The sequence below is a fragment of the Odocoileus virginianus genome, unplaced genomic scaffold (genome assembly GCF_023699985.2).
Source record: "Odocoileus virginianus isolate 20LAN1187 ecotype Illinois unplaced genomic scaffold, Ovbor_1.2 Unplaced_Contig_35, whole genome shotgun sequence".
NCBI classification, from domain to species: Eukaryota; Metazoa; Chordata; class Mammalia; order Artiodactyla; family Cervidae; genus Odocoileus; species Odocoileus virginianus.
Genome location: NW_027224352.1, coordinates 272,871 through 287,467, shown reverse-complemented (window position 1 = coordinate 287,467; position 14,597 = coordinate 272,871). Strand labels below are relative to the sequence as shown.

The 14,597-nt window shown below is 38.7% G+C and overlaps 1 protein-coding gene across 1 annotated transcript; it reads right to left on the bottom strand.

Moving 5' to 3' along the window:
* Positions 1-4,303: 4,303 nt before the first annotated feature.
* On the bottom strand, positions 4,304-7,597 carry UBQLN2 (ubiquilin 2). The gene has a single exon (XM_020870390.2). The coding sequence runs from the start codon at positions 7,289-7,291 to the stop codon at positions 5,417-5,419; it is 1,875 nt and encodes a 624-aa protein (XP_020726049.1). The 5' UTR covers positions 7,292-7,597; the 3' UTR covers positions 4,304-5,416.
* Positions 7,598-14,597: the final 7,000 nt, after the last annotated feature.

The window sequence follows — 14,597 nt, the reverse complement described above, 5'->3', positions numbered from 1 at the left end:
AACTTCAATGGGACAGAACTGAAGTTAGAAACCTCTTGTTTACATTGACACATCATTTGACACTTTCAATTTACTAACCCATCTACTGGCCTGTTATTATCTAGCTCATGTTACTACATTTTTACTCTTAAGGGCATTTTGAGAAACTGCCAAATACCATGGTGAGGTACACAGTGTTTACTGCCTTCTGAGGTCTCTGGGAGGCAGCTCAACAAAAAGGCAGGCATCCTCCAGAGCAGCTGAAGCACAAGTGGCCCATCTGATTGCCAATTTGGAGGCATACCATATGTATTAGGACACTGGAAAGACGTACTGAAGGATAGTTTCAAATATTAGCCATAACTCAAAAGTCAGAAAGCCAAACCTCCAAACTGCAGTTTTGATAATGACAGAGTTGATTCTCACACATGCATTTTAATGTAACCTGTACCAGGGTGAACAGCAGCAGAGATGCTTCATTTAAAAACAACTAATATGTTGCCATAACAACACCCAGGAGGCAAGTGAGTACATAATTTATAATAAAATCTCTTTTGTAAATAGACTAGTATATTTTAATAGGTTCAGGGGAGAGCAAAAGCATCAACTGGTTCAGTACACACTCTGGAATCTCAGAATTGGGTTCAAATTTTGACTCTATCACTTAATAGCAATGAGACTCCAGAAAAATTAATCTCTTTTAGTTTATTTCCTTATTTGTAAACTTGGGAAGATAATAGTAGTACTACCTTATAGGGTTGCTATGAAAATTGAACATAAGCATGAATATATTAGCTATTATTGTCCTTCTAATCTAATAGAAACAATCTTATGAAATCCATGCTAAAGTTGAGTAATCAAGCACATCAACAATTTTTTAATAATAAGTTACAGCATCTTCCCTGAAATTACCTTAAACTCGCTAATCCTCACATTGGGCTAAGAAGTTCTGAAGTTGAATTTTGGAAGTGTTTAGGGAATCCAAATCTGTGCATAGATATCTCAGTATAGCTGAAGCTATATGTGTCAATACATATCCATCTGATGAATAATGTTGTCTATGTACATCAGGACAAACAATTCCTTATTTGAGAGTGGCTTACTCAAACTTTGGAGGTGTTGGTTTAGCATTAACTTTTGCCAATGGTAATTAATATCAAAATGTTCGAAGCCTTGGTAAGAATGTACACCACCTGACAATTTGGTTCTTTGAGGTGGCTTCAGTCTGATGTCTGCCAAATCATTTTTCTCCTTTCTATTTTTAGAACATTGTTTTTCCCCTAAGTTTCCTAACAGACTTCTGGGAAGATGATAGCAATGGAACAGGTCCCCAATTCTTGCCCTCCCTCCCACAAATCAATAGAAATTACCACAGGTAACATGGCTGATTCATGTCAATGTATGACACAAACCACTACAATATTGTAAAGTAATTAGCCTCCAACTAATAAAAACAAATGAAAAAATTTTTAAAAAATTGAGCAAAACCTGTACAAACAACAAGGGCATTAGAATTCTCAAGGAAATTTATTTAAGACATGATGCTGATGGGGCCATATTGAAAGATATCACCCATCTGAAGTTCTGTAATATATTTACAAATCAAGAAAATCCTGGCAGAAAACCACTAATACAATCTAGTTTAAAGGAGCAAGGATTGAAGGTGGGGGGCAGGCAGTGAAAAAATTGGAATGGGAACCACTCATCAATTGAGGCAAGCCTGAGTAACTTCCTTTATCTAAGTCTCCCAATACATTCTTTAATAAAATAATGCCAAGTTGGGAATATAAAAATTGCCACATAGTTTTAAAAGTTTATATTTACTAAATTAAGCTGTATTATGAACATTTTCTATCAGGTCAGTCTTAGTTGTATGGTTAGAATAATAAATTCATTTGAGAATAATGTTAAGATTCTGAATTTGAGGTATTCTTGTGGACATGAAACACAGGCCAAAGGGATCTCCTAATACCCTAACCCCAATCCTTGGGCTAGGCTCTGACAGGAATTACTCCTTTTGTTGCTATTTTGACATTGTACATGAAGAGATTTTGGAGCAGGTTGCCCCTTCTCAGAAGGCAAATTCAGTGTCTCTGACCATGGTATATCATTAAACAAGATGGTCTCAACCTGATGTGAGTCCTCATTAATAAACCAACAGGACTTATTTCAATGTTGTATATCCATTCCCTGACCCCATCCCCAACTGGCCACACACAAGTGGTGACTATACATGGCATCACACACCTGAAGTAGAGGCCAAAAGAACAAATGAGGAATGCGATCTCAAGGTGAACCTCTCCTGCTGGGATTTCCCCTGAGCCTAGCTCCCTCCCCACTTCATCCTGCTGGATCACCAAGTCAGTACTATAAACTTACACCATTTTGCCATCCAGTGTAAGCTTAGGGAGGGAGTGACAACCACTTAAATAATGAAAGCATAAGATAATTACCCCACTCTTATTGGAGGGACAGACAGCAGGTTAGGATATACCCTTCTTATTCAATGATGAATACATGGATAAATTATGAATTAATAGTAAATACAGAAAACCCAAAACAAAAACAGAGCCTATAAAATGAACTTGTAAGATAATAAGAGGAAATTACATCATGTAAGAGATGAAGAACAGTATAAAAAATTTTTTAAAAGAGGGAGTAGAGCTACAAATAAGAATTAACAAACTGGAAAGCAAAAATACAACAAAAATAGCATTAGTAAATTAAAGACGTGGACTTTTTCAGGGAGAAAACAAAACATACTAAAAGGCAGAGAAACATTTGGCAAGAGTAATTCCTTCAATGCCTGAAAGAATTTTATCTGCTAAATTGTCTGAGTCAGGCCTCAGAAAACATCCATCCACTTTTTCCTATGACTATTGCTTTATTGCTATTTTCTATGTTACTGGCTTATTTTTGTACTGATATGATTTGATGTATAAAATCACTCATGTCATAAAAATTCTTAAATTCACTGTGGAAGACTTTGTTATTATAATTACCATAAACACACAGCTTCATACAGTAGTGAAATAACAAAACACCATTTCCTAAGTTGGTGTTCTAAGCAATATTGATATGCCAAATGTATTGTGTTTAAAAGGGGAAAAGTAGTTCTTTATTTAAGTAAGTTTAGGCAATGCTGAGTTAGGTAAAAGTTTAAATAGTCTTTACTCTTTTAAACTGAAGAACATATTCCTTTTAAGAAAATAATACTAGTCAAAATTTACTACATAATTACTGTCCAAGAGGGGCTACAGTATACAGCATTTTGCAAACTTATTAGACCATGTCCCAGAGAAATGGCTTTTCAAAAATGCAATTTAGAATTGCTGTAGCAAACATAGTCTGGTTAAAATGAGAAATAAGAATGTCACTGCCACTAATTTTTTCTTTAGCAGGAATTGTTTAACCCATGCTGTTAGAATCTATGTTATAAATTTTGAAAATAATCTATCATTATAACTTTACCATTGGTATGACTGATTGCTAGGAAACACTCAAAAGGATCAACTGAAAACCTTTGAATTTAGTAGATTTCAGTAAACTGTCAACTTAAAACTAATCTGTGAAAATACATTCTTCCCTTATATAGAAAAAATGCACAGCATGGGTAACACACTGAGTAAGAACTCCCAACTGGAGAATTGTTTCCTATATATCTGTATTACTAGGAATATATTTATTACAAATTATATGGGGCTTAAATAAATAAAACTCTTGAAGGACGTAAAACTGTTTTTTTTTTTAATGAGGCAATATATTATGTTTCTGGAAAGCATTGTAATTCTGTACTTCTCACTATCTTATCAAGTTAAGACAATCCTAACCAAATTACCAATTTATTGGGGGGGTGGCTATCTAGTAACTATAAAGTTCATCTGGTAAAATAAACATGTTGGAATCAGTAGAAAATTATGAAAAATAAAAGAGATCAAAAGGAGGATGTGCCCTAAGAGATATGAAGTCATATTTCTAACTCAATAACTACAGGCTGGTGTACTGGGGCTACAATGTTCAGTGGTACTAAAAAGAACTCAAACAGAATAAAGTGTATGTGTGTGTGTGTGTGTGTGTGTGTGTGTGTGTATGACATTTCAAATGGAGGGGGAATGTGGACAATGAAATAAATACTAGGTAACAACTGTCTAAACTTGATGGAAAAATGTAAAATACCTAAATCTGTACACCAAAATAATTCTAGACAGGGCAAAGGTACTTTTTAAATAAAAAACTAAACCATTAAAATTAGAGAAATACAGGACAAGATTTATATAATCCTGGGGTTGTGCAATCCTTCCAAACATGATCCTATGGACAGAAGGCAAAAAGAAAAAAATTTATTCATTTTTTATTTTTTTAGTCATTTTTAATGCATTTTCCCTGTGCACAAGAGAATAACTGATGGATCAAAAGATACAGTTTTCTTTATACATTGCAGTTAAAAGTAATGCAAACATCACATGACATTTTCAGTGAAAGTTACATTTCCAATTTCAAATGAAAATACATATTAGGATTTCTTTATGGGAGAAGCTGAGAAGAAGTCTTAAAAAAGCACTTTCCTGGCATTACTATACTGATCCCTCAGGCTGCACTAAGATTAAGATCATATACAATCAATTTGCAAATGTTGACACATCACACTGTTTTCTGTACAATTAAATGTATACTTAGAGATACCAGGATAAACATTTCTACTATATTTTAACTGAACTTACCTAATCAACATTTTCACTGAGAAGTTTATCAAAGATGCTGTAAGATTCTACAAAATTGTGAGATATACCGAGCTCCAGAAATATTTCTTATATTCTTTCTCATTTTGGTTATACATATCTGCTCAGAGATTCTGCTGCAATTTATCGAGATGTACAGTCCCAATTGTGCTTACTGTACTGTGTATAAATATATCAAAAAAGATCAAATAGTATAAATCTTACAGCATTTTGCTAGCAAAAATACATGCCAAAGTCACAATAAGCAATATTGTACCACAAATTAGAGAGCTTCAATTAATCTGTTTCTGTTTTTAATATTTTCAGTCTACATTAAATTACTATCATAGGCTAATGTTTAAAATGCAAATAAATTGGACATCTGTAGGACAAAACTTGTTCACCCAACTGTAAAGGTTGATATCTGTTTCCAAAAATCACAATAAATGTAGAGTAAAGAAGTGTTTGCATGCAACACCTTTGAGTAAAACAGCATTGATTCTCACCATTCAAAACAGAGGAAGGGAGGGAAGGAAGGAGAGAGGGAGGGAGGAAACAAAGAGGGAGGAAAGGACTCCACCTTAAAATGCATATTAACTTTATAACTAGACAGAGTTGAAAGAATCAAACTGAAAGTAAAGCACAATTTTGTGTGTGTTTAAAGATTTAAGAGCCATTATCAAAAATAAGATACATTTTTTCAAGGTACAGAAATGTAATTACGATGGCTGGGAGCCCAGCAGCCTCTCAATGGCTGCATTGATGTCGCCTCCTGTTGCTATTAGAGCCTGCAAGTTTGCTTCCCGGTTTAAGAAGCCCATTGCGTTGAGCTGTTCCAGTTGTTGTTGAAATCTGACTTCTGGATTTGGCAGCTGCGGAGGATTTGCACCAGCCAGAGCCTGCACCATTTGCTGAATGAACTGCTGGTTGGGTCCAGATTCCGATATTGGGCTCGTGGTTTCACTGGGTGCAGAGCTAGACACAGTAGGCCCAGGGGGGGCGCCTGTGCCAGTGGAGCCAGGGGGACCTGCAGGGCCCGTGGGTCCTATGGGCCCAATGGGGCCTATGGGAGTAAACGGGACTATGGGGCCAATGGGGCCTAAGGGTGTGACTGGGCCTACAGGGCCTATAGCCGTTCCCAGCACCCCCACCCCCACCCCTGGAGTGAAGCTTGGAATGAGGCCAGGAGCTTCAGTGGCTAATGTCTGTAGCCCCTGCTGGATCTGCATTAAAGCCTGCATTGCTCTTGGGTTTGACATGGCCGAAAGCGTGTCTGGATTCTGCATCTGCTGCAGGAAAGCAGGGAGCTGTGGACGCATCTGCTCCTGCAGCTGAGGATTTGTAGTAAACACAGGGCTATTCAGCATCATCTGTGCAGCCAAATCTGGATTCTGGCTCAGAGACTGCATCATGCTTCTCATATATGGAGCAGACAGCATATTCTGGATCAGCTGGGGGTTTTCAGTTATCTGTTGCAGCAAGCTCTGCATTCCTGGGGTGCTGAAGATACTGGCGACATAATTGGCTGCAGCCACTGTGTTTCCGGTAGCACTGCTGGAGCTACTGCCAGATCCACTGCCACTGCTAGTTGTTGTGCTAGTGGTCGCAGAACTCTGGGTAGCCGGTGGCGGCGCCCATGGATTGGGTAGTGGATCACGATTTTCTGTGCGGGAAGGTTGTGTACCTTCCCCAGAGGAGGAACTGCTCCCCACCGAGGCAAATGGATTACCCCCAAACTGCTCTTGTGCGGCATTCAGCATGGGTTCTTGAATGTCAGTGTACATGCGCCGTAAAGCATTGTAGCCACCTGGGATGCTTTCAAGATTGCTGAGAGCCAGGTCTTGATTTCTCATCATTTCCTGCATCATAGCTGGATTCCTGGCGATTTCGAGGGTCTGCCTCATTATATCTGGGTTGTTTAGCAGGTGACTGATTTCTGGGTTTCTTTGAATCAACTGCTGCATCTGTGGATTGGCCATAATGAGCTGCCTCATCAGATCAGGATTTGAAAGCATGCTCTGAACAAAGGGATTTTCCATGATTTGGATCATCATCTCAGGGCTGGACAGGAGCTGCTGCTGCATTTGGTTCTGGAGCTCAGAGAAGTTAGTCGAGCTCAAGCCGAGGCTGCTAAGGCCTGCAAGTCCTCCAAGGCTCCCCAACCCAAACGGGTTGCTATTTGTGGAAATAGGTGTGGAGTTACTCCTGGGAGTCGACGCGGTGGTAGTATTAGTTCCCGCGGCATTACTAGGCTGTGTGGACTGGCCCTGAGGTCGGTTCTGGCTTTTGATGACAAGGTGAACAGTCAGTCCATCATGGATGCCATGTTGGATCAAGGTATCTTGATCTTTTAAGATTTTTCCGGCAAAAATCAGCACTAACTGATCCGTTTGGGATTTGAAGCGTTTTGAAATCGCTTCCTTAAACTGCTGGACTGAGCTGTTCTCGGGCACTGCGAACTCCTCTTTCTCTTTGGGGGTCTTCACAGTGACTTTGATGATTTTGGGCTCGGCCTGGGTAGAGGCTGGGCCTTGGGCCGCAGCAGAGCCGCGGGAGGGGCGCGGGGGGCCGCTGCTCTCGCCGTTCTCAGCCATGGCGGCCGCGGTGACGCAGGCAGTCAGGGAAGGCGCCGGCAGGCGAGAGAAAGAGAGGAAAGAAGGAAGGAGGCACTGCCGCTGCAGGTTGGGCCGGACCGGGCGGGGAGCGCGGAGCACGGTACCTCTGTATTGAAGACTGCAGATCCCTGGTCCTCCGGTGAAAAGAAGGCTCCGTGTAGGCCGCGGGCCGCGGTCTCGGCGCTCCGGTCTCTGGGCCGCCGCCGCCGCCGCCGCCGCCGCCGTCGCCGCCGGGCCGCCGTGTGATCCCACCGCGCGCTCTCCCAGCAGCTTCTGCAACTGCTCCGCCCGCTCCTCCCCGCCCCTTCCCCTCCTCCAGCTCCGCGCTCTCCTCCCCGCTCCCCCACCCCTCAACTGAGGCGGCGCCAGGCCCAGAATGACAGATGCAACTTGGTCAAAATTAAAAACTTATGTAGTAAAAAAAGAAAATGAGGGAGAGAAACAGAGAGAGACAGAAACAGAGAGAAAGAAGCGAAAGGACAACAGCAGACAAGCGAAAAGAGAGGGAAAGAAAGAGGAAGGGAAGCCAGCTTCTATAAAGGACATTAAAAGCTAATAAAAAAAAATATATATATATATATACATATATTCCACTAGGCAGTAACGTGAACAGGTGAAAGCCTGAATCGAACCAAACCCAATTAAAATATCAAAAATGGAAAATAAAGAACACTGACAAAGCAAAAAGGGAAAGGTGAATACCACCCTTAGAAGGGAAGAGGACTGGACAGGAGCCTGCATTTTACAAAAGAAATGCAAATGGCCAATGGGCATATAAAAGAATGATTAAACTCACTGGCAATCAAAGAAATTCAAATTAAAACAATGATATTCTTCTTCTGTCTTATATTGGAAAAGATGAAAAATAATAATAAGCCTTATCTTCAGGAGAGAGAACTGAGAAAATGTCCTCTTATGTTAATTTTGAAGTGTAGGTTGTTATAAGGCAATTTTAACATATATATCAATATTTTAAATATTTCCACCTTTATTTGAAAGTGCCTCATTTAGAGACCTCACCTATGAAAATAATTGGATAAGGATGCAAAAATACATAGGTAAAAAAATGTTAATGCACTACAGCATTCAAAAAATCATTTTAAAAGATAATCAGTATATCTTTACACAGGATTGGGCAGAGATATTATATTACCATACAAATATGCACTGTTTAAAAAAATAGGTGGTTATTTGTTATTTGTATGATAAAAAGTGTACATGAAATAAAGAGTTACAGGGAAAGTACATAGTATTTTCACTGTCAGCTTTATATTTATATTTCTGTACAGTTAGAAATTATACAATCATTATGTCTCAATACCAAAAAATACAGCAAGTATATTTTTATTTTAAAACTATTTCTAAGCAGTTAGTATGTGTAAACTGTCTTTAAAGATGGTGAATGTGTAAAAAGAACCCTGAAACACTATACACCAGTATGCTAATGGTGGTTATTACTTGGTACTGAAATTATGAATAATTTTTCCTTTTTAAAAATAACAGTATTAATTTTCTGACTGCTTTTATAAGTATGCTCTGCCTTTGCAATTTTTAAAAGTGAGAAGTTATTTTGGTGGGAAGTTATAGGTAGAAATTGACAGGCAAACAATAGTAGTGGCAGCTATTAACATATTTATCTAACTTAATTACAGATTAAGTAGAAGAAATAAAGATCTAGCACTTGAATAATAGAACAAATAACTTCAAATTTATGTATAAATTTCTAATTATTCTGGTTTATACCATGCAAAAAAGTACTTTTCCCCCTAGGTTTCTGCCAGCATTTAATAGCATTTGAAGCATTAGGCCACAAACACTTTAGTAACCCTCAAGAAAAAAAAATAGGTATGTGATGTCTGTCAAGAGGGGAATGTATTAATATAGTGTGATTAATATTAGAATACAGAAGATAAAAGGAATGAACTAGATCTAAAGAAATTCATATATGTAGATCTCAAAAACCTAACTAAATAGCACAACACTCTATGGTGTGTGTGTGTGTGTGTGTGTATATATATATATATATATATGAAGCTATTGAAAATATACTAGAATGGTTCATACCATTCTATGAACCAATTTATGGTTCATACCATAAATTTTTACCCATGAGGAAGAGGGAATCAAATAGGACACAGGACAGTAATTAAAAGGAAATTTAATTAAATCTCTAAAAATGTATTTCCTCTTTTATATAGAAGCAAATATGGCAAAAAAGCAAAAGTTAATTCTAGGTGATAGGGATTTTTTTTTTATTAAACTGTTGTGCTTTTTAGATTTTTAATTTTCAAAAAAAAAGAAAAAAATAAGCAAATATCACAGGTCATCTTCTTTGATCTCAGTAGAGTAAAACTAGACATTAATGAAAGTGTGAATGAAAAACTCAACCACTTGAAAATTAAAACAGAATTAAAGACTTTTGGGACAAAGTACAAGTGAAAGTTCTTAGAGTGAATTTAGGAAAATAGTAGTAATAAAATAATAGTAATGAGAACATAAACGTTCATAATATGATGAGATTTCCCTATATGTGATCTGAGGATCTCATTAAAAAATACAGATTTCTAGGTCCCACTTCAAACCTACCAAAATATAAATGGTGCTCAGGAATATGCATTCTTATTAAGCTTCAGTTTAATGGAATTTGATTTACTGGTTACTATGTAAATAAACTCAAAGTCAAATTTATACACTCAAAGATCTTAACTACCAAAGAATAGAAAGAAAATAATTAGATATTCAAATAGAACAACAAAAAAGAAAAGAGGGAAGCAGGGTGATGGCTACAAAGTGATAAAATCAAACATTAATGAATTAACAAACTCAAAAAATAAAATGTGTTAAGAAAATCTAAGAAGTTCTTTGAAGAACAAGTTAAATAGATAAGCTATTATAATTAAGTGATTCTCTTAGAAGTCTCTCACCAAAGAATACAGCAAAACATAGGAGCAAAAAATAGGAGCAGAAACATACTCTCTTCTTGAATGCTCTTAAAAGCATATTTCTTTTTTTTTCCTACTATAAATTTTTTATTAGAGAGCAGAAATAACGATAAATAGCTAAATAGCAATCATCCTGAGTTCTTCCGTAGAGGGTAGTATCTGAGAAGTTGAAAGACTTAGTCGAAGAGATTCTCCCCATGGGAGATGGAGATGGACCACAGTTTGGGCTCAGTAGATAACAGATTTAGTGTTATTTTGGTCATTGTTTTCTCCCTGCACCTCAGATTCATTGAGATATAATTGATATATAACAATGTGTAAATTTAAAGTGTACAACTCATTGATTTGATATACCTATATAATGAAAAATGATTACCATTGCAGCATTATCAGATATATCTCAGGTGGTTTCAACCTGCAACGGCTTGAAGTGAGTTTTTGGTTCTCAGCTAGAGACTGATGTTGGGTTACAGTAGTGAGAGCACAGAATCCCTAGCCACTGGACCAGTCATCAGTGACAAGGTCCTGGCTCTTTGGCATTGCTAAAAAGAATTTCCACAAGGACAGAAAGTAGTGAAACTAAAGTGCTTAGGTAGGTGGAAAAAAGAATACAGTACATGTGTATAGACACACAGGCAGACTCCAAGAGAGAAAGAATTGCAGAGTCACGCTTTTATTTTGGGGCATTTCTTCTGGGTTTCCTTTGGCCACTCATTTTTATTTGCCTGGTTCAAAGTCCATATTTGGTATATCTTGGAATCCTCCCATGTGTGCACACACATTGCTTATACAAGATGGATTCCACCAAAGAAGCCTATAAGTAGCTTGGCATCACTCCTCTTTTGAAATCCAAGAAGCTTTTCTGTGAATGTATAGTCAGTGAGGTCTCATGACTTCAAGAATGAGAAATATGTGGTATCTTATCTTCCATCTGGGCAGGGCCCAGTCTCCTCTCTTGATTGTCCTGCTACTGATATTTTGGAGTTTTGGTTCACAGGGAATGAATCTCCAATCACTTTACCCTGGTGTAGGGGCAGCTACTTCTTGCCTCAAATCCCCCTTGAGAGACATAGATGCCATGAAATATTTATTGGGAAGATGAAGAGTGGAAGTCTGTCTTCTGTAGCTTTTTCAGGCTGGCCAGGGGCTCATAGATCCTACCTAGCTGGGGTCACAGAGCTCTCACCCTGTCTCTTTAAATTGGCCCCAAAGTGATTTCTATTGTTATTTCAGCAGGATCTGCTGTGGGGAGTGGCTGGAGTCCCTGCATCACCATTGTCCTGTGATGTCCTAGAGAAAACAAATAATTAGATTAGAGAAGCTGGGACTGAAGACTGGTTAAAGACTATTATAATCAGAGACTCAAGCAAGGGTAGGAATCTGGTTATACAAGGTCAGCATATCTTTGTTAATCTCAGGCTTAAAATTTAGTATCTTTCTCTATTTCTAAAATGAAAGTCTGAACCTGTTTGTCCCAGACCTCCTTGTTGGACTGAAAGGTCTTAGTTGCAGATTTGCAATAATATGGAAGACAACAAAGCACTAGGCAAAATATAGTATAAATCAGAATGGCTGAAATGAGGAAGGTTATAAGAAAATGGAAACCTCCCATCAGAAAGTTTTTAATACCTTATGTAAGATCCAGAAGAACAAGTTAGAGAACCAGTTTTCAATTTCCTAGCCCATACTGAATTGCGAGGATTGATGGTTAATTGTTGAAGCCAGGTGGTTTGTTGAATTTTGTCAGTGTCCATCTCTACCTAGAAAGAGGTGTTAATGTATGTGCAACAAGAAGTGTTGGCAATTGTACATACTCCTCCCTGTTCTGCCAACAGATAATCCAGGGCCAGATGGTTGTCAAGTGTCACCTTGACCAGACAATCTACAGACTTCTGTAAATTAGTAAGAATGTTAGCAGTATTAGTTATAGCAGTAAGAGTGAGAGATAAGTTTTGAAGAACATGTTGGTGGGCAGCTACCCCCTATCATTGTAACAAGATGTACCCAAAGAAATAAACACCTCTGTCTGGGATGCCACCAGGTTAATTGAGTAAACAGTTTTATTGAACTTGCCCAGTGCTTGGATTCATTTAAGGAGTGGATTAAGAAAAAAGTAATCAAGGTTCCCAGCATACACTGTGTGGGAGTGGAGTTATTGCACAGGCAATTATTGGCCATGGTTTCTCATCTATCTGACATATGAACATGTATCCTAGTGGAGCAAAACAGACTAACTCACCCAAGGTTTTACAATCTAGCCATTCAATGCTATAGTTATGACAGTGTTCTTCAACCACATACTGAAAACTTTCCATCCATGTCCGTCCTGATAACTGTTCCTTAAATGTGGATCCTTCTTCCATTGGGTAACAAGTTAGAGTTTGAGCACAAATAGGTAACTATAATTCTTGTTTATGAGGGGCCATTATAACACTCTAGGATGTTTAAATGCCAATTCTTCATCCTTCCAATTTGACTTCATATCCTCCTTCTGTTGCCAAGGAGAGGGTTAGGCAAGAGACATTAGAATTTTCTTCAGTAGGAAAATGAACAATTCTGACCCCGTACATTACTGTTCCTGAGCCTTGGGTTCTTGGTAGAAAACCATTTTCCGTTAGGAACTTGTTTAAAATTCCTTATGGGATGGAAAATGGGGTCGCTATGACCCATAATGGTCTTAACCTCGGGGTAACAAATCCAGCATTCTGTCAACCAAGTGATGGAAGCAAGAGTTTGTGCAATGCAAACCAGAGAGTTGTCTGCCCATTCTGTGGCTAAAGGAAGTCTGCATAGAAAAGCTAAGGCAATTAGTAGCTTCATAGTAGCACCAGTCAGGGTCATATTTAAATCACCCAGCATGGCAGAGAAGTTCAGTGAATTCAAAGAGCAAGGGTGAGAGCAAAGAAGACAGTAGTTATCTAAATCTACCAGAGCATGGGCATCCCAGGTGGCGCTAGAGGTAAAGAACCTGCCTGCCAATGCAGGAGACATGAGATGCGGATTTGATCCCTGGGTTGGGAATATTCCCTGGAGGAGGGCATAGCAACCCACTCCAGTATTCTTGCCTGGAGAATCCCATGGACAGAGGAGCCTGGTGGGCTACAGTCCATAGGTCGCAGAGTCAGACATGACTGAAGTGACTTAGTATGCATGCACCAGAGCATATCAATTATTCTGTAAGTTAATTAAAGTAATTGGAAGCAAAAGGAAAATAGTAGCTATGGGTACTTAGCCTAGGGTCTCAGAAGGTTTTTTTTCCCCCTTTTGTCTTTTTGAATAGGAGCTTCAGGTCTTGTAGTGACTCACCTAGGAATTTTCAGGCTGTCCTGTGACTTCCATGTCCTGTAGAGACTCAGAGGAAGGGATGGACTCACAGAAATGGCTGGAATGTGGAACTTCAGGTTCCTATAACATATCAATGGAGACAGGTTTAATCCTGGGCAGAAGAACCCAGCTAGTGACTCCTTGGAGTTTAACTTCTGTAGGGGTGCTCAACAGGACATGGTAAGGACCTTTCTATTTTGGGAGTAGCTGTCCACCAGGTCTTTAAAAATACCTAGTCTCCAGGGTTTTTAACTGGGACTGTCATCTAGAGCAGGCTGTATTCTCTTGCCATATTCTTGTATAGCTTTCTGGACTTGGCCTAGGTTTAATTTCTACAAAATCCTGACATGTCCAAAAGGTATGGAGATGCTTGTATTTGGGTTGCTTGAGCCTAATATAGTGTGTTTTCTATTTGGAGATAACTGTTTACTTCCAGGGTTTATAATATATCCCAGATATTTAACTCACTGCCTTGAGATTTGTGCCTCTGTCTGAGAGGCTCTGTAACCCTAAGTCCCAAGGAAATTAAGTACTTCAAAGGTATTTTGATCTGAGGTCTCTATGGAGGGACTAAATATTGAAATATCATCTGTAAACTGTAGAATAGCTCTTTCTTTTAGGTGTATTTCACTTTGTTCCTTTCCTAGGGCCTGGGTGAACAAGTGTGGGCTGTCCCCAAACCTCTGAGGCAATACTGTCCAGGTATATTGTTGCATTTGGCCTAAGTTGGGATTAGTCCACTTGAAAGCAAACAGACATTGTGATAAGAAATGAAGTTGGATACAAAAGAAGACACCCTTGAGGTTGAGTAGAGTAAATCATTTAGCATCCTCAGGGATTTGGGTTAATATGCTATAAGGATTGGCCATGAGGGAATGTATAGGGACCACTGCATTCACTGCTCTAAGGTCTTGAACCATCTTAAGTAATCCATTTGGCTTAACAACTGGCAGAATAAGAGAATTGCATGGAGACTGGCAGGGCACTAAGAGGCCATGCCTTAAGAATTTATCTATGAG

Coding starts and splice junctions, on each gene's coding strand:
- UBQLN2 (XM_020870390.2), bottom strand. CDS start 7,291: ATGGCTGAGAACGGCGAGAGCAGCGGCCCCCCGCGCCCCTCCCGCGGC.